Source organism: Pholcus phalangioides, unplaced genomic scaffold, assembly GCF_987345545.1.
Source record: "Pholcus phalangioides strain wild (caught in Gottingen) unplaced genomic scaffold, Ppha-v1.0 ptg000022l_1, whole genome shotgun sequence".
NCBI lineage: Eukaryota > Metazoa > Arthropoda > Arachnida > Araneae > Pholcidae > Pholcus > Pholcus phalangioides.
In genome coordinates this window covers 36,472,679-36,496,956 of record NW_028301615.1, presented here as the reverse complement: position 1 = coordinate 36,496,956, position 24,278 = coordinate 36,472,679, and the positions used below count along the sequence as shown (strand labels likewise).

The following is a 24,278-nucleotide window of genomic DNA, read 5'->3' as shown; positions in this document are numbered from 1 at the left end:
TGAAATTCTCATTAAATAATCAAAATATTCTTTGGGTTCACAGATTTTCAGAGAAAATATTGCATCCATGCACAGTTTGTTACCTTATAAAAATATACACATATTTTGCTAATTTTACATTCAATTCTTGTACTCCATGGATTATGCATGGGAAATTACGGTATTTTTGCAGGCAATTGCAGGATTTTGCAGGTCTGAGTTTTTGTTTACAGTACGAGTTCTATTTTTGTGGCCGGTATGATGAGTATGGTAAATTTTTATAAATCTGTGATTACAAAAATTTTATACGATATGTCCAGAAAGCATTTACCTGGGCCTTTTCCTTCTCAACCATTGGCAAAGTCTTCCAGTTGCAAAAATGCTTTGAATGAGATAAATATAGTATAGTATTGATTATCCGAATACGATCAACTGAAACATTGGTTAACTGAAAGCATTTCAATCAGCAAATTTAAATTTGCACGCAATGTAGAAGTTCCACTAGCAGCTGATAGTGACCGCTAGTTCTGTTAGTGCAGCAAAAAAAAAAAAAAAAAAAAAATTGGACTTCTTTTTTTAAACTGTAGGCCCTCACTGTAGGCTGTCACTTGTCAAACTAAGTTAGTCAGTTCTCTGTATTATTTGTAAGATGTAATATAAAATATATATAGTTTTGTGTTTAATATCACTGTTTCATATTGCTCCCATGGTAGAATTTTTCCATTGGTAGAATTTTTTTCCCTGAAAAATTGGTTATCCGAACACCCAGAGTCCCTAATGGTTTCAGATAATCAATGCTCTACTGTACTCATATTATGACACTTTTATATGTAAATAAACTAATTTTTGAAAAAATACAAAAATTTTACACATTTTGCATTTCCCAAAGTACTAGAAAAAGTTTGTCCTCGCGGTAGTATGACAAACAGAATAAATTTCATCACTTTATGACAGATGTTAGCCAAGGTATTCAATTTTAAAGTCATAAAGAGAAGGGGGTTAAGGCGTCATTCACAAATTGAACAGTAAAATACAGTAGAACCTGATTGTAATGGATTAGTAGGGGCTGAAGATTGTCTATTTTAATGAAAATCCAGTTGATAAATAATTAAATAATTCCTATAGAGTGTGGTACTATATAGTGTTTATTATGCATCAAATGAAAAATGGCCTTCAAAGTTTGATGTGTGAGGACTACAATCAAGACACGATGCTTCTCCACAACCTAGGGTTTTTGACAGACAGAATTATTATTTTTTGATTAACACTCCCATGTTTATCTTTCAACTTGGAGCAAATACATTTTAAATATGATCAAGCTCCTGTTCATCCATTGTTAGGAAAGGTATATAAAGAAAATCTTTTCTCTCATAGAGCCTAAACATTTTTTCTTAAGTTAAAACTGAACTTTAAATGATTTTTTATTTTATTTTGGAAAACATATGAAAAAGATTTTGCTCAATGGAAAACTGTTTGAAATTTACCGTGCTACTTTTAACTAATTTCCTGTCTCAAATTTTCAGCAGCTTATAATTCGCACATGTAAATTTTGCTGCACGAAAGGGGAAAAAAGTCATCCTATAAGTTGCTATATGTAAATTTTTGCGTGCTACCCTTTTTCACCAATGATGAGATAAAGGGGTTGTCGTGTGGGTTTGAGTAGAAATTTTTTTTAGTTTTCTAAACATCTATACACAAGCAGTTGCTTTTGGGAAAATTATTTTTTATAAATTATTCTTGAGATATTTATTTTTATTCCTACCTTTTTCCTCAGAAGGAAAGCTGTAGAAATATGTAGCAACCTATGATTTGGAGAGAAAAAATTCAGATTGAATTTTTAACAATTTGCAAATTATATGCAGGAAATTCAAATAGTTTTTACCTAATATTTCTAATTAGATAGTGTTTATATTTGTATTTGAGAAATGTATATTTTATTCTTTGATGCAATTATTATAATATTGACAAATTTTTGAAAATTTTTGTTGCTTATTCCTTCGATGTGCATGAATCTTATTTGCTTCATTCCTTCATGGTGTATCTTTATCCATGTTGCTTGCATCAACATGTTTCAAGGTGGTCCTCTGTCAAGAATATCATAAAACATGGTGTTATGCTACTATCTGTTAGAAAATGTTTGATTTATTTATTATTTTCACAGCTTAAATCTTAGGCAATGCATTAGTAGAATTTCACTGGATAATGGTTTTTTTTTTAATTTTAGTATAACAACAAATCTGAGAGGGAGGATTGATTTTTCTTTTAAAAATAAAAAGTTAGACATTTTCTTTAAACAAAAATGGTTATCTAAAATTTTTATTTTCAGTGATGATCATGATAAATTTGATTTTTGTGTGCTTTGTCAATCAGCTTTTCAACACATTCATGCAATTTGTTTTTCCAAGTCTATGTGAAGCTTTTTTGAATGCTTAGTCCTTTGTTGCAGTTAAGTCTTAATTCACTTTATTCGAATACACTTTATTTCCTCTTGTTGTTCATTTCATTTTCTCTACTCATCATAATGGTTTCAATAAAGTATCAGTATTCACATATTTAATATAATGAAAGATATTGTGCCGCATTAGTAAAGCAGATGGATGAAGAAGGATTCATTGATGCTAAAGATTAGAGAATCAGTTGACAGCAGAGCAATTCAGAAATCAACAGGGGAGAGATTATTTGAGCTGATTGCTCCTACAACTCAGGCGATATAAAGATTAAGAATTGGAAGAGAAGCTCATTATAAGCAGCATAGCATAGGGTTACATAAATTTAAGCTGACAATGGTTTGTTTCCATGAGATGAACCTATCTATGGTATGTTGTTCCCATATTAGAAAAATTGGTAGGGGAAGCCTTACTAACATGCTCTAATAAATTACTAAATAAGAAAAAATGGAGAGAGAGAGGGCTGATATTATGTGGTGTTTTCAGAAACCATCACTGCGAATCACTGGATGTCTTCTTTGACTTCTGTCTCGCAAAGTAGATATAAATGAGATTCCTAAAAAATGAAAGTTCACTGTTTGGGTTATTTGTAGCTTTACCCTATTCACACCTATTAGATACTTCCAAAACGTGACCCTGTTAATACCAAAGGGACGACTATATTTACAAAAAGTTTTACGTATTTTATGTCAAATTTACTTGCATATAGACATAATCACATCTCGTCTTTCAGAGCTAAGTACATAAAGGTATTTCAAGATAGCACATCTGTATTCATATCTTGAGAGTTTTATTTTAAATTTCATCTTCATTTCAGTTTTCTCTTTCCTGAATCATACAGTTAAATGTAAATAAAAATTAATTTAAGTGGATATGATGAATTTCTTTCATTCGTTGCAAAATTTCAGACGGAAATCATGCACGTGTTGCTTTTATTCAAGTTTCCTTGTGATCACTGTCGGTTGTTAAATATTTTACCTGTTTGATGTCTGCTGAATGTCCTTCAACTCAGCAGTTTGCTTTTCCTCAATGCTTCTATCATCTTTTGTGCAGATAGAATATAATATATGTATCCTATCTAGCAATGTTTCAACTGTCTTTTTTGTCTTTGAATTTGGAAGTTCGGTTGTCATACTTAAAATTTCCTCATTTCTGTGACTAACTTCTCATTTCTTTCTTGGGTCTAGGAAATTCTGCCATCTCATAATATAACCTAGTGCAGTCTTTCAGAGATTCCAGAAGCACGATGTAATCAATAATTATTTTGATATTTAAATTTTAAAAAAATTGTTTCCCTTTTGTTAATTAACTGTAATTATATGGACAGTGTCTGATTATGTATATTTTACCAATGCATCTCTAAAACTGCCAGTTATTTTTAATCAGATATAATAAAACTTTCTTATTCTGGTTGTTTTTTTATTATAATTTTGATTACTGCATCCCAAATATTTTCTATAGTTCTTTGAGAAACTGGGAGCTTGTGGGAAAAGGTCAAAGAAAAAAGGCCTTGCATTAAACCAAATCAAAGAATATTGTGATTGATCAACTAACTATTCATGAGAATTGCATGAGACTTATTCCACCTGAATTAAATTTTAATACTTTCAACTGATTTAAGTGTCATTTAATCTCTCTCTTTTTGAAAGAAAGATTAATTATAATTTTTGAAAGAAAGAGATCCATAAAAACAGTTTTGTATATTAGGAGAACCACTGCTATAAGTATATAAAAGAATTTTAATTACTTATACGTGCATGCATATTATGAATCTCATGGTAAAAATATAGAAAAAAAAACCACTTATGCACTAAACAAAAATAATCACATTCAATTGATATGTATATTTCTTTTTTAATTAAAAAATATTTTTGAAAAATCGGGAGCAGAAGTAAAATTCTAGCCTCATTTTATTTATATGATTGATTATCTGTGCAAATGTCAATTTTGATCCCTTAGTACCTTCCTTGAAGTCTCCCACTTGGTCTGTTGTAATCGAAATATAAATCTGTATAAGCTGTTGGCCTGAAAGAAGTTTTTCAAACATCACTAATTATAGGAAACATATTTTTTGTAATTATAGAAATTGCAATTCTATCAATGAACCACTTGGATATAATCTAGAGATACTTCATGCTTAATAATTCTTTATTTCATGCTTTCAATGAAATTTCTGAATGAGAAAAAAAAATCTGAAAGGAGTAGTAAAAAAAGAAAACCATCATTATCTCAGGTTTCTATGTTGAAAACTATGTAGCTAAATTATTAAGCATGATGAATAGCATTAGAATTTAGTAATCAGTTGAATCATGATTCTTTTATTCCACATTAAGCCGGAAACCAGAATTTAATTAGATTTAGAAAATTGCTCCATACACTCATAGTAGTGAGAAACAAATAAATTTGAATTTATTTTCTGCTAATAAAATTCCTATTAAAGTACAGTAGGCAATTTTAAATCTTGTTGCTTTAAAGAAAATCTAATCTGCTAAAGTAGTTTGGATTTATATTTCTATTTCCTAATGTACGAAAACTGATCTTCAATAACAGATAATAGGCATCATTAAAAGAAAAGTTATTGTTGCAAATTTTCTAAATTTTTCATTTTAGCAGGAATTGGGTTAAATATTAAGCATTACTGGGTCATTAATCTTATTTTTTCATTACCATCAATGCTATTGCTGTAGTTCCCATAAATTCAAATTCTGAGAAATTTTCAATTCAGATTTTTCAGTTTAACCTCATTTTATTTTATTTTATTTTATATTTTCAGCAAACATCATTGGACTTTATCTTCTTCATTTTATTGATTTATTTTAATGAGTAATTAGTTGACTTTTTCTTGCCTGCATTTCTTGGTATGAGCTCTGCATGGGCATATGCTCCATAGTGTGAAAAAATATTTAAATATATTTGTGAGTATTAGTGTATCTACTGTACCTTTCGAGGACAAAATTTAATTTTCATATAATTATAATTTATTGTATTTTACAAATATTAATTGAAAAATAATTGTTTAATGCTCATAATTAGTTCTAAATTGTTCTCTTGAAAATAGAAATTAACTTGATCCGGGCATCAGTATAAATGAATTCCACAAGCCTACAAAATTAAGTTTTAGTAAAGATAAGTGCCATGAGATAGATAAGTTAAATACTGTACTAATATTCTGAATTCAAATCATTGGATTAAGTATTTTTTGCATAGGCCTACTGTAATTTAGTCGAATGTTTATATTTATTGTACGAGTTTCATGCCCATCAAAATAAATTAAATTCTGTAGAGTACAGCTTGCAACAATAAGTAAAGTCTGGTTGTTATTATAGTGCCGAAGAAGCATCCAGAAGCTTACAATTGAAATGAAGAATATCCAAAAATTTTAAAAAGTAGATTAAATGCAAAAACAAAATGGCAGAATAAATTTGATAGAAATTGAATCTGTATTTGATTAAAATTGTCACTTATAAAAAAAAGTATGAGAAATCAGATCTTGGATCAGTTGAGAGTTTTTACTGTATTAGAATTGAAAAAAAAAGAAAACAAAAAAACAACTTTTTACAATTAGCTCAAACTTTCCTAATTATTGAATGAAAAAAATCAGTCATTCAATGCATAACATTTTCAGGTTGTTATAGGCAGATGTGATGGAACTTTGTATCTATCGATATTTCGTTCACATGGGTGGTAAATATTCTCAAGAAAGTCACCACCCATGTAAATGAAACATCTAAAGATGAAAACTTTTCATCCTGTCAGCCTAAGAACCTGAAAACTTAGAATTTTTTGCTAAATAATAGCCGCAAAGGCTTTGTTTGCTTCACTTCCCAATTCATTTAAACAGGTTTTTTTTTTTAGATTATAATTTTAAGTGGTTTAATTTCTCTTAATTTTCAAAGCATTAAAAACCAAACTTATTGGTTCCCATTACTTACTAATGCATCAACTAATACAGCTAATACTTACCCAAACCGAGAACTTTCTGCAAATGGCATGTCTTGATGGTTTCTCATTGAATTCCTATTATTTGAAGTGATTCTTGTGGAATTATAATCACAATTCGCATGCAGGGTTTCTTTTTTCCTTGTTCTCTTCCTTTGCATTCTCCGAAGTGCTTCAGATCTAATCCTGTTGTTGTTGTGATTGGCTTGTGTACGGAGAAAGCAAATCACTGACATGCTTCCGAAAAATTCAGCCAGTTCAATTATTGAGATTACCGATACCCCTAAGTACAATCCAAGACATCCCCCGAGATCAGCTAGAAGCTTCGGTAACTGTGAAAATGAAAGAATGTATCAGTATGTCGCTTTACTTCATATGCGGTGTATGAAGTGTGTATGATTATTTTGTGTACAATCATTATCATGTATCATTTCATTAATTCATAATTTGACTTACCAGATAGTTATATTGATCTTCTACTGATTGATAAGTGAGTTCACGGATAAAAAGGTGCACTCTCAGTAAGTTTTCCCTATGAATATGAGATGTTTTTAAGTTTTTTGTTTTATTATGAAATTTTCATGGTTTGTCAAATAGAAATTAAAACAAAAATTCATTTGAAAAATAAACATTTCTCAAAATGTTGAGTATTTTTCAAATTCTAATGAATATCTTTACTTATTGATGAAGCTTTTCACTCTCGTAAATAACATTGCAAAACAGCCCAATTGCCTAAAGTCAAATGATTTGGCAATGCTATAATTGTTGAAAAGTATTTGGAAACAAATTTTTTTGAATTTCATTTGACAATGATGCTGGGTTTTTTTCTTCTTATTCAAGTAGATAGGATGTTTTTATTGAAAAAAGTTAAAAAGAGTGTTATGCTTCTTTGCTTATTTTTGATGGGAAAATATATGAGCATATAAAAATATTTTGCGCATTTAATCTCTATCTATATTATGGCTGTGTGGTTCTTATTTGGTTTGTGGGAACAAAACATTCTCATCTTATTCTTAAGCTATCAGATTGTAATGACACAGTTCAAAACAAGAACTTAATGCTGCCACATATGTTATTATCAAAGTCATAACATAGCAACAATTTTAATTTCATAAATTTCCTTATTTGGTTATTTTAGTTTCTTACTGGTACGACTATCTGTGTTCTTGGTTTCATGATTCAAATTATATTTTTAGAATAAAATATATAATTAAAAGTTTACCATAGCAGATACCTACTTAAAAAATGACATGTTATTAGCCATGGAATCAACATGAGAAGAAAAATTATGAGCAGCAGCAATTTCTTGAAAGTGTGTCCATTGCCATGGTGCTCTGCGAAATATATAATCCATATGATCCACGTTGGGCCAAGATGAATGAGAAAGTGCAATGTTGTAATCCACTTTTCTTATGAATGAAGAGAAAAATATAAGGACAGGTAGTTAATTTTTTTGAGGCAAAATTATCAATATTTAGATGGACTATTATGAAGTTTCGAATTTGAAATGAACAAAACTTGAAAACATAAAATTGATTTTCAAAGTATGATTATAAATCTTTCAATTTTAATGGAAGAGTAAATCATAATTTTAATTTATGTCAACAATATAAATTCTAGCACTACTTTCACATACAGATTTATTTTAAGAGATACAGCTTTCACATTACAGATTTTTTTGTTGAAAGTTTATAGACATGTATTTATTCTTTAAAAAAATCTCAATTGTATGAAATAAAAATATTTCAGAATTGGATGTAATAGTTTAAACTTTTTTACCTGCATGCAGGTTTACACAAAATATTGCAATTGTCATTGTCATTCGATGAATTTCTAAGTACTTCACTTCGACAAGCAGCTGGAATAAACAAGTTTAAAACTAATTTTAATACTTAAATTCTTTTCACATTTTATATGATGCATTCATGTAAAAATTGTTTATTCATTGAAGTTAAACTTGTTCCAATGTCCCATTTCAATGAAACTCTTCATAAGAGCATATAATTATTTCACTTGCATACATTTGTCATGCTATATTACATGAATATACAAGATTCATTAAAAGACTGGTTATTTGTGGAGATGAAGATTACAAGGAAGAAAATTCATCACTGCCCCACGGGGACTCGAACCCTGGTCTCTTGCTTGCCTAGACCGGGGTTCGAGTCCCCGTGGGGGCAGTGATGAATTTTCTTCCTTGTAATCTTCATCTCCACAAATAACCAGTCTTTTAATGAATCTTGTATTGACAAGTGGAGAGGACATTTTTATATGCCTGTGGCCATCTGGTTGGCTTGTGTCATTCACGAGCTATTAGTTGATTGTTGATGGTGTCCATGTACGGTGCTTTTCAACAGATATATACGCTCCAAGGTTGAAATATTATATCTGCTTCCATAGCATAGATGGTAGAGCACTCGTCCGGCAAGCGAGAGACCGGGGTTCGAGTCCCTGTGGCCGCAGTGATGAATAATCTTCTTTGTAATCTTCATCTCCACAAATAATCAGTCTTTCAATGAATCTTGTATTGACAAGTGGAGGGGACATTTCTATATTACATGAATATATTTCTACTTTAATTTTAATTGAAATGGTTTGAGTTTTTGTTTTAATAGAGGGTTTCTTGATGGTTTTCATCCTAGTATCACCTAATCTATCAATTAAATAATATAGCATTTTTTAGGTTGAGCTGATATTTTTTGCTGCACTCCTATATCTTTGATCTCAAATGGAAAAAATTAACTAGGCTATAAGTTTCAGTAGATCTCTTACCTTGTGTTCTGTTGCATGGGTTGCAAAATCTATTGATATTCTCACCGCTTCTAATTTTTGCTTGCTCGTCAAGACATTCACATTTTTCCAACAAGATACTGTTTCTACATAGAATGTTGCAATGCTTTAAGGCGAGAAATTGTACATTTTAATATTGATATCTAAAAATCTCACTTTTTTAAAATTTATTAATTTTTCAGTGATTTAGCATGAACAAAATATTTCAAATATTTTATAGTCCTTGCACCATGAAATATCCAAAAATAAATTATTTAGTTCCATGTTGAACAGAAAAAACAAAAAACTTATTAAAAAGGGTGACTCGACGAAGTGACTATAAAATTAAAGCTTAACTTTATTTTAGTGTTTAATAATTTTTGTAGAAGTTAATAAGGATGTCCAATCTTTTGGGTTTTCCAGACCATATTGGAAAAAAAACTTTTAGACAACTCTCAAAATGCTAACCATAGTAGATGAGAATGCTTTGAAGCCACATTTACCATTTTGAGTCAAAATAATGTAAGCCAAGCATTTTCCCACCTTCCTTTGGTGGCAAAAGACATTTGAAATCTACCCGAATGGGCATTAAATATTAGTAAATTACTTGTTGAGCTGCATACAATTAGTGGGACATCCCTGTTATGTTATAAACAGGGTTGTTGGTTTAAACCTTGGTTTTTTTCAAAAAAATCAAATAAAAGTTGCCTAAATATAATTTTTTTTCCTTGAAAAATATCATATTGGTTCATTATTAGCCAAAATGTTTCATTTTTACCACATTTTATATCCTTGGGGTACATTCTGATGGTATATCTTTAAATGGCATAAGATTTTATAAGTGGTTTTTTTCAAAAAGTCTCATAAAAGTGGCCAGAATATATATATATTTTTCATATGAAGTATCTTAGTTATTTAAAGTTATATATAAAACCCAAAATTTCTCATTCTTACAACATTTTCTAACCTTTGGCTACGTTCTGATGCTCTATCTTTAGCAAATTCATGAATAAGGATTGCATCACACATCTAAATGTAGTGGTGTATTATCTCACAGGGTTTCTTTTTCCCTTCACAAAGAAGCAGCTACAGTAGTGATACTGTCATGCTAGGGGCAGGTGGTCCTATAATCTAATAAAGACACCATCTGTCCTTAAAGGACAAAAACTAGTGTACTAGTAGTTACATTACCTCACATACATTTTCATTTTCTTTCCCATAAGAAGTAGCACATCTCTTACTGTACATCTCCCAGTCTTAATATTCAATAGTTGTTTTTTTTTTTATACTTTCACACACACACTGTTAAGCCCAGTTAATCAAGGTTTTACTGTATAGTAGTAACAGATTTATGAAAAATAATCAGCTATATACAGGGTGATTATAATTTAAGTTTTGATTCTCCAAAACTATACAATAAGTATGACTTGAAAATTTGCATGGATACTCTTGAAGCAATGGAAGTTTCTTTCGCAAAAGAAAAAAATGCAAAATGTGCAAGTAGATGATGCTGTACTTGGCCAGCAGTATAATCTATTTTGTGCAACCACATCATTTCGGCACTTCCACAGCATCAGTGTGTTGATAGAACTTCTATCAAGATGCACATTGCAATACCAGCAAAGCAGCTGCTGAAAACCCATTTTGACAGGATGCACCTTAACCCTTGCAACTTCTGGCTGTGGGTGTAGTTCAAAATGTTATAAACAGTGGTGAGATTGCAAACTTTGGTGAATTGCAATCTCTAGCACATTCCCTATATGTTAGAAGTTCCTCAGGAATATTAATGGGGGGGGGGGGAGGAGACAGTGCCGTCTTAAGGCATGGGCACGGCCCGGGGCCTCACAAACATGAGATCTGGTTGAAATTTTCAAGAATTTTCCTGGTAGGGCCTCAGAAAAATTACTTGGCTTGGGGGCCCATGATGCTTTTAAGACTGCCCTGGGGGGGGGGGGGGGGGTTTGGTTTAATAAAGCTGAATTGCAAGCACATCCACCATTCCATGGCATTCTGTTGTTGAACAAGAATTTTTGTGCTTTCAACCTCATAGCCAGAACACGCGGTGGACAACATATTTAACATTCCTCAAGTAAGTTGTAGTTATTTCTTCAATTACTTTGTTTTTTGTGATGTTTCCATGAATTATGAAATCGTGAAATGCTATAATTAAGGTATCATTCTGCCATGACTGGCTATCGTTTCCATTCTGCAAGCAAATTTCCCACATGTTTCATGATGTCATTAATTTTACATTTCTAAATATTTTTTCCCCTTTATCAAATAAAATTGCATTTTTTCAGGAACATTCATGTCAATTTTCAAGTCATTCTGACAATCGTTCTTTTTTTACAGTGTTTTGAAATCAGAACCTTAGTTATAATCATCCTGTATATCGTAAACCATTGCTAATTAATCTGCATTATTTATACTTCATCAAATACATTATATTCACCTAATTTTTATTATAGTTTTTGCAAAATAGCTTCCTAATTAAGTATACTGAAAGTAACTGGAGAAAAACCTTTATATATTACATGATTAATAATAACATTAAAAGAATTTTCAAACACACAGTAATCCATTGAGTTAAGCAAAAAATAATTAAATTGCAAAAGTTGGTTTTTGTTAAAATGTCATAAATATTTATTGATTAATTAGCATAGGAATAGTGTTAATTACATTAATAAACATTTTATTTTAGTTAATTATTGGAAGTTTGAATGATTTTTCAGAAATTTCATTGTTTTAATGTTAATACTATTTAAAACAAAAAACCGGTTTAAACCAAAAAAACGGTTTTTTTACCAACCCTGGTTATAAATCAATAAATAAATGCAAATTTAATGTGTTTTTAATCATTTTCATAAAATTTGCAAACATGTTCTTTTGTTTTTAACTTACTTCATTGGTATATTTGAAACCAGAAAGATCAAAATCAAGCCCTTTATCTATAAATTCTTTAACTACATCAGATTCTTCATAATTTTCAAAACATTCTTTGTGTCTCCCTGGTAGGCGTTGGCTCACTATCTATTAGAAAAAATGAAACGCTGTTAATGTCAGAGAGAAGCCAACATTTTAGTGGTTAGTGGCAATATTGAAAATAGCATCCCCCTTTTATGTTGTATCTCTTCCAAAATTCTTTAACAGTCATGGGGGCATCATCAGATGAAAGCAAGTCTTCGATAAAAGCTTTTCTTTAATGTGTCATCATATTTTCAATTATGCTGTGGTCCATAGGCTGGACAAGTTGTATTCAGTGGGAGAAAGAGGCATGTTATTTTGCTATCGTCAACTTTGAGTTCACAAGAGGGGTGTTTCGGGGCATTTCCATTAACATCAGTGCTTTGTGCCACAACTGCTTTTCGTTCATATGAGCTCTAACTTGAGGCACGAAAATGTTGTGGAAGCATTCTGAAATAATTGTTTGGCCCATCCAAGCACTTTTTTGGGCACACTAGTTCCCAGGCAATTTATATTTAAATTTTTGAAATCACATGGTTTTTTGGATTTATCAATTACCAGCAGGGGTAAGCTATGATTGCCGGTGGCATTTGCACAGACCATAGCAGTATCAAATCTTTTTGGACCTTATAACCTAGAGCTGTTTTTTCTATTATTTTTAAGATGATGACGGATAATAGAAACTGATGGTTAAACGAGTGACAGTTAATCACAATTTTACTATAATATCATTTATGAAAAACTTTGGTCAAGTCCTATCAAATAACAGAGCAAGAAATTTTTTAGTTTATTGGATGACATGAAATTTTGTTTATGCATAATAATTGCTCTTGTTCTTTCAAATTCAAAGTGGCAATGCTCAACTGAAAATATAAAACAGGTTTGTCAGTTATCTATTTATTCTGTAATTTTTAATGAATTGTCATCAAAACAATAGAAAATATTAGAGGAAGAAAAATGATCGATTTTTTTTTGCCTAAACTTTAAAAAAATTAAAATGCCTAGTACTTCAATGTTTTGATGGTGATTAATTCATCTTGGCTGAATGAAAGTGCACTTGAACGCTTTCAAAAGAATAAATTTGTAATCATAAGAGGGAGAGAAACAGGTACAATATTTTTCACTTCTTGGATTTATGGATCACTAAGAATCAGATGTACTTACTCTTTTGACTCCCAAGTATGCCATTGTTCCTGGACTAACTACTATTCCACCTCTGCTTAGTGTCGGGAAAGTATTCTGTGGATGAACATGCAAACGAACTCCGAATTCTTCTGTTATCATGTCCCAGTATTCGTAACTTTCAATATTTATAGTTAGTCTGAGTCCTAAAATGGGAAATAGAGGCAAAGGTTGCTAAAGTAACAATGCTCATTATTTTATGCTAAATTTCTCTTTTCTTTCAAATAATTGTCGGCAAATTATTTTTTTTAATTATGAGAAAACAAAATAATTGGTTATTACTCAGCTTACCTTGAGTCATTCCGGATCTTTTAACTATAATAGGATTTTCATTTTTGTTCCGGACAGATACAGTATGGCATAATCCAAAGTTTGGAGAATATACTTCTTTGTAGGCTATTTTGAAGTAATCGCTTCGAGAATCAGAAAAAAAAGACATTCAATAATTAGATAACTTTCTTATTTATTAATCGCTCTTTCATGATATATTACAAGATTTTAATGAGTATTTTAACTAATTCAATTTTTTGAAATGTTTCCACTGATCTGTTGAATTAAATTTTCACTTTTTTTGAATAAAAAATAAATGATTGCGAATTGAAAATTTTGATAGATGCTGAGGGGGGGGGGGGGAAGAGGTCCGCTTATAAATTATAGAAAAGATTTTTCATCCAAGTTAGAAAATTTTCTTGTCTCAATCTTCATTCATTTTGTTCTGACCTCATCATCCAATTTTCTTGTGTAAGCAAATGCCTCTTCAAACTATTGATTGAATTTTGCTTCTCAAAACCTCAATTTTCACATCACCTGATTGAGAAAATTTTTCAATTTCTGTCTTTCTTCACAACATAATGCTTATAGATCTCTCTCTCTCTCATGGTAACAATTTTTTCCAATACCCATTAGTCTGAAACTGAGTGTTTTTCCCCCGAAGCACTTTAAGTGTCCAGATTTTTACCTGAATCTGAACTTCAGTGAATAAGAAAATAGTCTATTGCAGGGTTTCTCAAACTTTTGTCATCTGCAGCTCTCTTGCCATGCCAACACTCCAAAGCACTAAACAGTTACTTGTCAATGTTGACAGCTCTCCTGACACCCTGACAAACGTTGGTGACTTCCTTAGAAGCTATGAAGCACACTTTGAGAACCATTGGTCTGTTGTAACAGGTTATTTAGTCATGTGACCTTACACGGCCGTAGCGAGACGGGGGTCTGATTCCCCCCCCCCCCCCCCCCCCCCCGAAATGTGAGAAAATGACTGAAAAAAGGGGAAAAGATGACCAAATCTATTGTTCAACCACTTTGCCCCCCTTCCCGAAATGAAAGTGGTCCCCCCTCCGAACGAAATTTCTGGCTAGCGTCCTATGACCTTACAGTGTGTTTCTTTTACTGCAGTGCAAGAATTGTAATGAAGCTATGGAGTAAATATCATCAGTTCGTAAATTGGCCAGAATTAAATAGCATTGTGGGGAATGATATTTTTTCCACTACTTTTTCTAAATTAGAGCTGCTTTTCATGCATATTTTGTAGGGTATGTTGCCCATTTTGTTAAAGCTCTGGTGTATTTTTTTTTTTTTGACAAAATGATATGATCGTAAATTTTTAGTCTCACAATTAATAACGGATTAGAAGGCTAGAACTCTGCTACTAGACTTATCCCGTTGCTGAGATCTCTTCCGACCCAGCTTCCTGGTGGAGTCCTTAATAACGCATCTGTTGCCCATAAAATATGAAAGCTTTGATTGTATTTCGATCACGAATAAATAATATACATTTAATATCCAAATAAGTATCCTAGAGTAAATACTGTATAGCAGGGCCTAGACAAATCTCCAAAAATTTACATTCCCAGTCGGCCACGTTAACTTTAAATAATACATGCCCAAAAAATACTCCTAAATACTACCGGATTTACTTATTTCATTGTGAAAATAATTTCTCATTGTTAAAAAACGTACAAAATAGCTTCATATAATAGTTATTCACATAATTTTTAAAACAAAATCGTAATGAACACACAAATTTTAAACATAAATCATCATCTGAACTGTCACTGCTGTGGTTGTTGATATGATGAAAACCAGCACAGAGTTTCGGCCGCGCATATGGTGTGGCGACCAAAAGGTACGGGAGTGTATAATAGAGACTAGCGACGAAAACAATTGTATTGTTTCGCTCTACACCGCATACACTCGGGGAGCGAGGCGAAGGAGAAAAATAGAGGCCACTCAACGAGGTGCGCGACTTGAACAAATCTGTTTGTTTTCACCTCGATCTGCAGATTGGTCCGTTTCTCCCTTTTTTCTTTCTCTTTGATGCGGAGGGATCATCATTATCATCACGCCCTTACGTTTCAGAACCCCTCCTGTCATTTTCTCTATCTATTCCTTGACTATTGTCGGACATCTTTCTCCACGCCCATGCAATTTTTTCTTCCTAAGCACAATTCTTATATTGCGTACCTCTTCGTTCCACTATTTGTCTTACTGCCTCTTTTGTCAGAAATTGTTTATAGATTTAGGATCAAATTATTCCATTTTTAAACTATCGATCCTCATCCTCGTAAAAATTAGTGCGGTCATTAAAATTGAAAATCTAAGGTCAATCAATATTGTAATTTTCCGCTCTGTTGGTGTCTGAAAAGAAGTCGGTGAGTGCCTGTTTATTTTGCTTATGAATAGCTGATTTGCGTTCCAGAACCTGACTTTTAACAAGTGCGAGGGACGAGAGCACCACCAGAACGCATAATATTAAAGGCCGTAAAAATGAAATAGATTAAAATGCTTTGACTATATAATCCATCGCAACTGCCTAACAAAGTCTTTGCTGAACATTTAATAAGAATAACTAGTACCTTCTAAATAACAATTATTTAGGAAGTACCATCAATAAACCTTATTATACAGAATGCCCAGGAATTTCTTATTCAAGCTTCTTTCTTCTTAACCTGTTATTAAAACACCTTCAATTGAAAATGATTCAAGTAACGTGCTGATTTTTCATATTACTATTACCCCCCCCCCCCGTAAGCTTTCTGAACACGCTCTATTTATATCAGTTTCCCAACTTTTTTTTGCTCCATCTCTCTCTCTCGCCCCCTTCGGAAATTTTTTCTCCCAACGCACTCTAACCCATAGGATCCTATGTCATACCCGTAGCTTCTACTGCCCTTCCGGAACATCGCCCACGTTGGGAATCGCTGATTTTTATGCTATAAAAAACCCATAAAATTGCTGTAGTTAGTCGTAAAATTACTGATCTTGCATCGCCGCCGATAATTAAAACACGAAAAGTGTTTTAATTTTTTGTTTTTAAGTGTCCGCGTCGGTCATGTGATTGAAAAAAAATACATGCCCGGTAAGAATTTTTACATGCCTCGGGCAATAGATTTAGCCCTGCTGTGTAGTCGTTATTATATAGGTAACGCCGCGAAAGTCTTATCATATTTAGCGGTAGAATTGCTCGAGATTATACTTACTTCTCTTTATTGCAGTCTATGCTGTTGTAAGTGCACTGCACGATCAGATCCTGCAGCTTGTGGCCAAACTCGGACAAATTATCCCTGGTTATTCCGAGATTGAGCCACGAATCGCTCAGGTCGACAGCGCTCTGGTTCAAGAGGTCGGTCTCGTTGTGAAAGCAGAGTACGGACGAAGTGGAGTTCTTACTTTTTTGGCTGTGCAAGAATGTATTTCTTCTCCGCTTTTTCGACTGCTCGAAGTATCTGTCTGCGTAGCCGATCTTGATGACGTTCACGTTGCAGGCCGTCAACGCGGGGAACTCGACGTCGTCGTCGTCTTTCTCCTCCGTGATGGTCACCTTGGGCGAACTGGCGTAAGTCGAGATTAGGTGGGAACAGTGATAACAGCAGCCGGCGAGAGAGGTGAAGAATACCACTATCCAAAAGACTCGCCTCACAGGATTCCCCGTGGTCGTCAGCTTGCGGACTCCGTGCGTCGAGGTCGTCGCCGCGAACGAGGAGACAACGCGGTTCACTCCTCTCACAGCGTAGTGAGAACTCTTTTTGCCCATGACTGAGGACATGACCGTGATTATTGTTCTTGATGAGACTAAGAACGTTCCTCTCGATTAATTGGTGGACGTTGACCTTGGTGACAGATATATCTCCACCGACAAATATTTCTCGAATTTTCACAAGGCTCTTTGCATCTCCTGATGGATCAAGTGTGTTTCATAATACCTATGTGAGAACAATAGTCGAGTGAGAAACTATTACAACGCAAGGAATTGCCCTTAAATAATACACTTGTGTGTGCAATTCAACTCTTCAGAAATTCGGGATCCCGCGTTCTAAATAGATACCGCGATATCGCGTACAAGTGAGATGAAATAATTTTTTTTTGCATACATAACACTGAAGTTCACTTAATTTTCGCGTATTCCTCGCGTTGCCCTATTCCTATATAAATTAGCCTTTTTAATTGTGTGTTTCCGTACTTTTTTCTCTTCCTCCTTTTTCTACCCGTATGCTTGAAAGCCATCGAGTTTAGTCATTTCGTTGATCACTGGCGCACAAGCGTTGAGTTGTAGTAGTTATTGCTTATGATGTGATTGGTACATAAAAGAATGGTCCAGATTCAAAAAGAAATAGTCAATCGTTACTGGTGTTAATGATATTTTTTTGCTCTTTGATACTTGGGTACTTGTATCTGTCACAGTCATTGACGGGTGTAAATAGCGTGTATTTTAAATGAAATCGATACCTGGTATTCATGTTTTCTCTGCTGCCAATTTTTTAACTTTTTTATTATTCGTTTGCGGAATTGGGGGTGGGGGAGGATAGAAAGTAACAGAGAAATTGATCATAAGCAGCGGAGAGTATGTTCTAAAAGGGAGAGCCATTTCTCCTTCTGTTTGTTTAAATGAGATTTTTATGGATTAATGTTGACCGTACGTTATTTCGATCAATGTGAACGATCTCTCTCATAAATTTCTCTCTGTTCTCTCTCTCTCTCTCTCCCCCCCCCCTTTCCTGGAAAAGACGGTAGTTTGTGAAAACTCATTTAAGAGGAGGAGCAATTCCCTTGTAATGAACGCCGAATCGAAGTCAAGAATATATGTATTCAGTTCCTCCCACAGATCTATCTTCAGTATTCTGATATTTTTGTGTAATAATAATGAAAATGTCGGTCATTTTTTAAAAGGGCTTTGAATTTTTCATATCCCACACCGCATTTAGACTTTTTATCATTGTTGTTTTAGTGAGCCTTCCTTTCTAGCCTGTAATTAGGTTAAGGGTATCAATTCGACCTGTATACTTGAAATTTAAATCGTTTCTGAATGTCGTATTTGTTTCTATATTTGTTCTAATATATGTTATTCTTTCGGGGTTTTTTTCTTTTATCGATTCCAGTTCATTTTGATGTGTTGCTCTTAGGCTTGTGCAGAGATAGATGAACGCCAAATCAATATAAATAACGGCGTTATAATTCTTATATGTGATAATGAATACGTCAGTCATTTTCAGAAACCTATTATAATGGCTAAGCAGCAGAAAAAAAAAAATTCTACTCATTTTCCAAAAACAAGCGATGTCATTTAAAGGGGGGGGGGCATCCTTTTCTATTGGAAGTTGGTAATTACGACAGCAGTTCGAGTTACTTAGGAGTGACGTTTATATAACAATGTCATTTAGCACCGTTATAAATTTGATTACACTCGGCATGTATTTTTATAACTACAGTAGAACCTCTAAAATCCGGACTCATCGGGATCTAGGTGATTCCGGATCCAAAAGCAGAATATGCCGAAAATTTATAAATGTTGTTGCAGAACAATTTTGGAAAGAATCTTGAAAAGATGGAAGAAAGCTCCAGTGTACAAAACACTATTATGAGAATTTTTAATGCAGAACATTTTCAGCCAGCTGAGGGCTCGTTGCAAAACATTCCCGAGTTTTCATATTTAAAACGGTAATATACCTCTTAGAGTACTTTGACTCATGTTTTCCTTCAAAAAAACATTAATAAAGCAATATATATATGTGTGTGTATGTATAATAGCAGTTAAATTAATTTTAAACCACATAATTTCTAGTTTACATACCGTTACTAATTATCTACCGAAAAAATCGATTTTTTAAATCATTTTTTGTAGTCAATTGCTCGAATCCGAAAAAAAAAACAAAAAAAATGTTTTTGCTTCTGAAGATCGTGAATAGTAGATTCTTTGATTCCCTCTCCTCTACACAATACAGTCGAATCCCGCTATAACGAACTCCAAGAGACCAGAGGAATCACTTCGTTATAAAGAAATTCCAGGTTACACAGCATTGTTCCTATGTAAACTTTTCTGGGAGATTAGAAAAGTGTTCGTTAAAACGAGATTTTCGCTATAACGGTATTCGTTAAAACGGGATTTGACTGTATTCGTACTGGTGTTCCGCGTTATAATTTTTCAAAAGTTCGACTTTCTCATATTTACTTAAAGCATTGTTTCCGTTTGAGCTTGTACCTGTCACATCACTTGTTTGGCTATTCACTTAGATGCTCACAGAAAATAATACAGCGCTGGACAAATTTTAAAATACAAAGGTTAACTCTACAGCGCCGAGAAATGAAGAAAGAAAAGTTTTTTTGATCAAAGCCGACTTTCTGACTTACATTCATTGAGACACACAGTTGCTATCATTGTTTTTCCAGAAACCTGAACACATTGGGCACCAACAATAAGTGATGTAAAAAATAATAAAATTACGGAAAAGCCGAAACGAAATTTTTGTATTTAAAAAAGAAACACCATTTATTGGCCAAAGTGTCCGGATTTGGGAGGTCTTGCTGCATTTATCAATGGAGCTTCGAAATAAAGTTCTACCTCGATCTTTGGTCGTAAGCAACGTTCCCTCCAATTTTTTTTCATCTGTGTAGACGGGATTTTTCAATGCCGTGACAGGAAATCTGTCCTATTCACTAGTAGTAAATTTTCGTATTTTGCTTGCGCACGCCCGTAGCCTGGAGGGAGAATTGGTCGCATTCTTGGTTGTTTAGAGAGCATGAAATACACGTACCCCCCCCCCCCTTCCCCCATTCTAATCATAATGAACAATGAAATACACCGGATAATGACCTGCTCAAAGGACCTAACAGTGGTGGTTATTTGTACCACCAGGGGCCTAGCTATATCTAAGCATGGCCAAGTTACAGCTGTTTTAGCGTATTTTCATAAAGGACAAGTTATAATGGCCCAGCGCCATCACAATTGTCACCGAGCCATTACGAAATGGCCCGTTGACAAAAATTTTCACTTTTTTATTACAAAAATGCCAGGTTTTTTTTCCGAAATGGAAAAAATGTTAGATGATCACATCGACGAAAGAGTGTGAATGTGTCATTTCTCAGTGGAGGCTATAGCATCCGAATGCAGTGTTGGCTAGAAACAATTCTGTGGCGGCGGTGTTATTATGCGAGTAACGTTTTCTTGAGGAGGGGGGCTATGTGTGTGCGTGTTGCTTTTCTAATTGTTTTTTCTGCATCAAAAACAGAGAAAGGTGTATATTTTTGACAAAAGTATATGGGAGAACATGTACAAATGGACAAAAATCATGGAGGGAATTAATCGTTTCAAATGGGAATGAGCTAGACACATTGCAAGAAGACGGGGCAAAAGATGGACCACAAATATTATCAGTTAATACCCCCGTAATGCTTAATGTCGAAGAAGGCCCCCCATGACCAAAATGGAGCAATGAGACCCGAAAGATGACTAATATTAACTGGATGGCAAAAGCATCGGACAAAGGAAAAATGGAAAATTTGGTGACCTACATCAAACAGAGAGTTAAAAATGATTGATAGAGATATAATCTGCGCGAAAGAAATTCCGATGCTTTTTTAAATGTATAATCCGTGGATTATATGCAGGAGAATTAGAAGAAAAAAAAACCAAATTCTGCTTCGTTCGTGGAAATTTTGTGACGGTTTCTTATTAATCTACCAGGTCATTAACGGAAAAATAAATGAAAAGTGTCTCACATGCCAAGTTTTATCATAAAATTGTCGAATTGTCTGCGACGTCATCAAGAAGCAAAAGTATTTTTTCCTGATTGGTTTTCATTCCCTTTTATTCATGATGAACATTATTTTCAAAGTAAAATTCACATTATTCCCTGAGGTTGGGGACACGCAGATATAGGCTTGCTCTTTTTTTTTCTCCCTTCGTGTTAGCCACAATATACAAACACTATAACTAATGATTAGTTTTTATTTGCAATAATTCAATATTGGTTAAGCAATTTCCGTGCGACCTTATTTACCTTCCGCTGTTTCAGGAGCGAGGTAGGCTATCCGTTCGTTCGCAGGTGACAAGTGAATGCACGATGTTTGTGTGAGTGAAACTTAATTCTTTACGTGTTCGTGACCTAACCAAATATTTTGTAGGCACCTACAGTGATACTTTTTATTTATTTTTATTTGTCATGTCTGTGAACGGAAGAAAACAACATGCTGTGAATCCAATGCGATAATGAACGGACGAAATGACGTTGGTTTTGTTGTTATTCCGTTTTATATTCGATAGTTTTGGCTGGTTTCTAAGTGAGTATGCCCCGATTTGCGTGCGAGCAGATTTCCTATCGTGCGGGCGTTATTACAACCTATGACGTTATCGGGGGTGTTTGCGATGTAATTATCATGTATATTGATGCCGCTTGTGAATCGACATGTTGGTTGTTTATTTAAAACCATATTTTTTTCCCACCCACTTTTTATTTTAGAAAAATAGTCTAATTTCTCTTAGTTGTCTAGGGCAGCAGGTTTTTTATAAGGGGGAATGCGTTTCAGAACGAATAAATTGAAATGAATTACACACAGAACTAAGAAAAATAGGGTTCTTGGAATTCTCCTATGATAAGACCAACGTAGTCCGCGGGTGAATAATAGTTGAAAACTCTTGGTATAGGAGTAAAACTATTAATGTAACTCACGTTAAGAGGCAGACACGGGTGACAACAGTGTAGATCATAGGTTCCCAACCTTTTTTGTCCCATCGCCCTCTTCTTCAGAAATTTTTTTCTCCCATCGCCCCCCAACGCAATCTAACCCATAGGATCCTATGTTGTACCCGTAGCTTCTACCGCCCCCCTGGAACATTCCATCGCCCCCCGGGGGCGTTAACGCCCACGTTGGGAATCACTGGTGTAGATTGATTGTGACGGTTTTATCAGTTTTTCAAAGTGCACAATATTGTCCCTGGGAAGCAGTGAAATGGTCCGGGCGGGGCGCTACAAGATATAAGCTTAGTATGGGAGGACCCTATAGGTTGGCTTTAGTTGGGGACAGTAGAAAAAATAAGTTTAGGGAACTGGTTTCATTGTATTGCTCCTGGTTCAAACCCCACCGTCGCCATAGTGGTGGTCGGCTGAAGTTGGTTTTGTGTGGTTCCCAACTTCGAGGCGATAATGCTAGCCGATCTTCCCGTTAAAAAGTCTCGCCATAGTGAGCAACAGGCCTGCAACGATAAAATCTTCAATCATTACACTCATGGTTAGAAAATTTGGCAGCAGATGACAGACAGCACCACACATAACAAGCATTACACAGAAACAAACTTTACTTTAGGTTCACAACACGGACATTCCAACATACACTAATTTGTTACAAGTGCCGCAGAGGAATATGGACGAGGTGCATGTCTGGTTTAGTGGTTTCATTGTATTGCAATGAATGCAAAGTAAGAGTATTATCATTTTCATAAAAAGAATAAATACCTCACATATGTAACTCTGTTTTGGCTCTCCCATATATCTTCCATAAAATTACGACTCTAAATTTTAACCCTGTCTTATGTTAAATAGGACGAGAAATCGAAAGAGAGAAAAAAATGCATTTGGCTATGGTAAGAGAAGTTATAGTCCAACCTCGATTTAACGAATCAGAAGAAATCGATAATTTTATTCGTTAAATCGGGGAAATCGTTAAAGGGGGGGGGGGGGTCAAATTGATCAATAGCATAAACACTCAACTGAAAATTTTAAAAGTTACTTATGGTACTTTGGGGTTGCTGTTACAAATTTTAATTGAAAAAAAAATATATATAAACATAAGAATAAAGACAGGATGCACACGAACAAATTGCGTGATAAGAAGTTTGTTTTGATGGGCTTTCAACATGTTTATCGTGACACGTTTTCTCTTCTGATGACACGCCATTCTTTACTTGTCAAAACAGCACAAACTTTAAGTAATTTAATTTTTTTACTAAAATCTAAACGTGCGACAGCACAATGTTTTATGGTACTGATGCTATACCAATTGCTGAAACCTGCCCAGGTACATTCTAAATGGTTTTATTGTCTCCTTTACTCAAAAAGGAACAGATTCCTATTTCCCCCTTTTTGGTTTGTCTCTAAATAAGGGCTCAAGGTCAATTCATGGGTAGTCAAATCTTCGGATTGTGATTAAGTGACGAGAAAAAAAATTGGATAGTTCAAAAAAAATCCTTTGTATCGAGGTTTTTTACTTGTTAAATAATGGTTTGACCACTATTTTCCTTAAAATTTCAGAAAAAAATTAGTTAAATCGAGGAATATGTGGAATCGGAGTTCGTTAAATCGAGGTCTGACGGCATGTGTTGTGTGCAGGGCCGTTTAAAAGTCATTATCTGAGACCCTTGCTGGGGCTAAAAATGCTTGCCTATCAACTTTTGCACTTATTCTCGAAAATTTTAACCAGATCTCGATATTTTCATGAGTTTTCCCTCGGGTGGGCCCATGTGTTAAGGCATTGGTTGTGAGTGTTGATCGGAACGTTGGAAAATAAAATCTGTGAGGGTTCTGCATAACACTTCTCATTTAGTTTGAATTCTTATAGTGAGCATCAGTGTAAGTAATTTCGAACTTGAAATGCTTTCTTCCCTCGATATCCTTGGGTTCCATTCGACACGCATTTTTATTTCTCCCCTTCTTCAAGTGAACTTTGCATTCTTCAACGAGGAAACGGTTTGCAGTCTAGACTAAGCCTGGTCTAATTGCTGCAGTTAAA

The 24,278-nt window shown here is 33.9% G+C and overlaps 2 protein-coding genes across 4 annotated transcripts in view; one reads left to right on the top strand and one right to left on the bottom strand.

Annotated features, from left to right (window-relative positions):
- LOC149070278 (COMM domain-containing protein 8) overlaps positions 1-24,278 on the top strand; it is a 39,718-nt gene that overhangs the window by 6,260 nt on the left and 9,180 nt on the right. Inside the window, exon 5 of one of the 3 annotated variants that reach the window (XM_089249997.1) lies at positions 3,614-3,842. The exons of the other annotated variants lie outside the window; for them this stretch is intronic. Within the exon in view, the coding sequence (XP_089106123.1) occupies positions 3,614-3,643 (30 nt within the window). The 3' untranslated portion in view covers positions 3,644-3,842. Of the gene's footprint in view, positions 1-3,613; positions 3,843-24,278 lie in introns of those variants that run through there. 3 annotated transcript variants of the gene reach the window in all.
- Positions 13,242-17,638, bottom strand: LOC149070279 (acid-sensing ion channel 1-like). The gene is made up of 3 exons (XM_089250019.1): positions 16,760-17,638; positions 13,572-13,693; positions 13,242-13,426 (listed from the first exon to the last, which is right to left on the bottom strand). Exons 1-3 carry the CDS (start codon positions 17,323-17,325, stop codon positions 13,242-13,244), a joined length of 873 nt encoding a protein of 290 aa, XP_089106145.1. The 5' UTR covers positions 17,326-17,638.

Coding starts and splice junctions, on each gene's coding strand:
- LOC149070279 (XM_089250019.1), bottom strand. CDS start 17,325: ATGTCCTCAGTCATGGGCAAAAAGAGTTCTCACTACGCTGTGAGAGGA. Junction 13,694..16,759: donor ATAGACTGCAATAAAGAGAA/GTAAGTATAATC, acceptor TGATTCTCGAAG/CGATTACTTCAAAATAGCCT. Junction 13,427..13,571: donor AAGATCCGGAATGACTCAAG/GTAAGCTGAGTA, acceptor TTCCCATTTTAG/GACTCAGACTAACTATAAAT.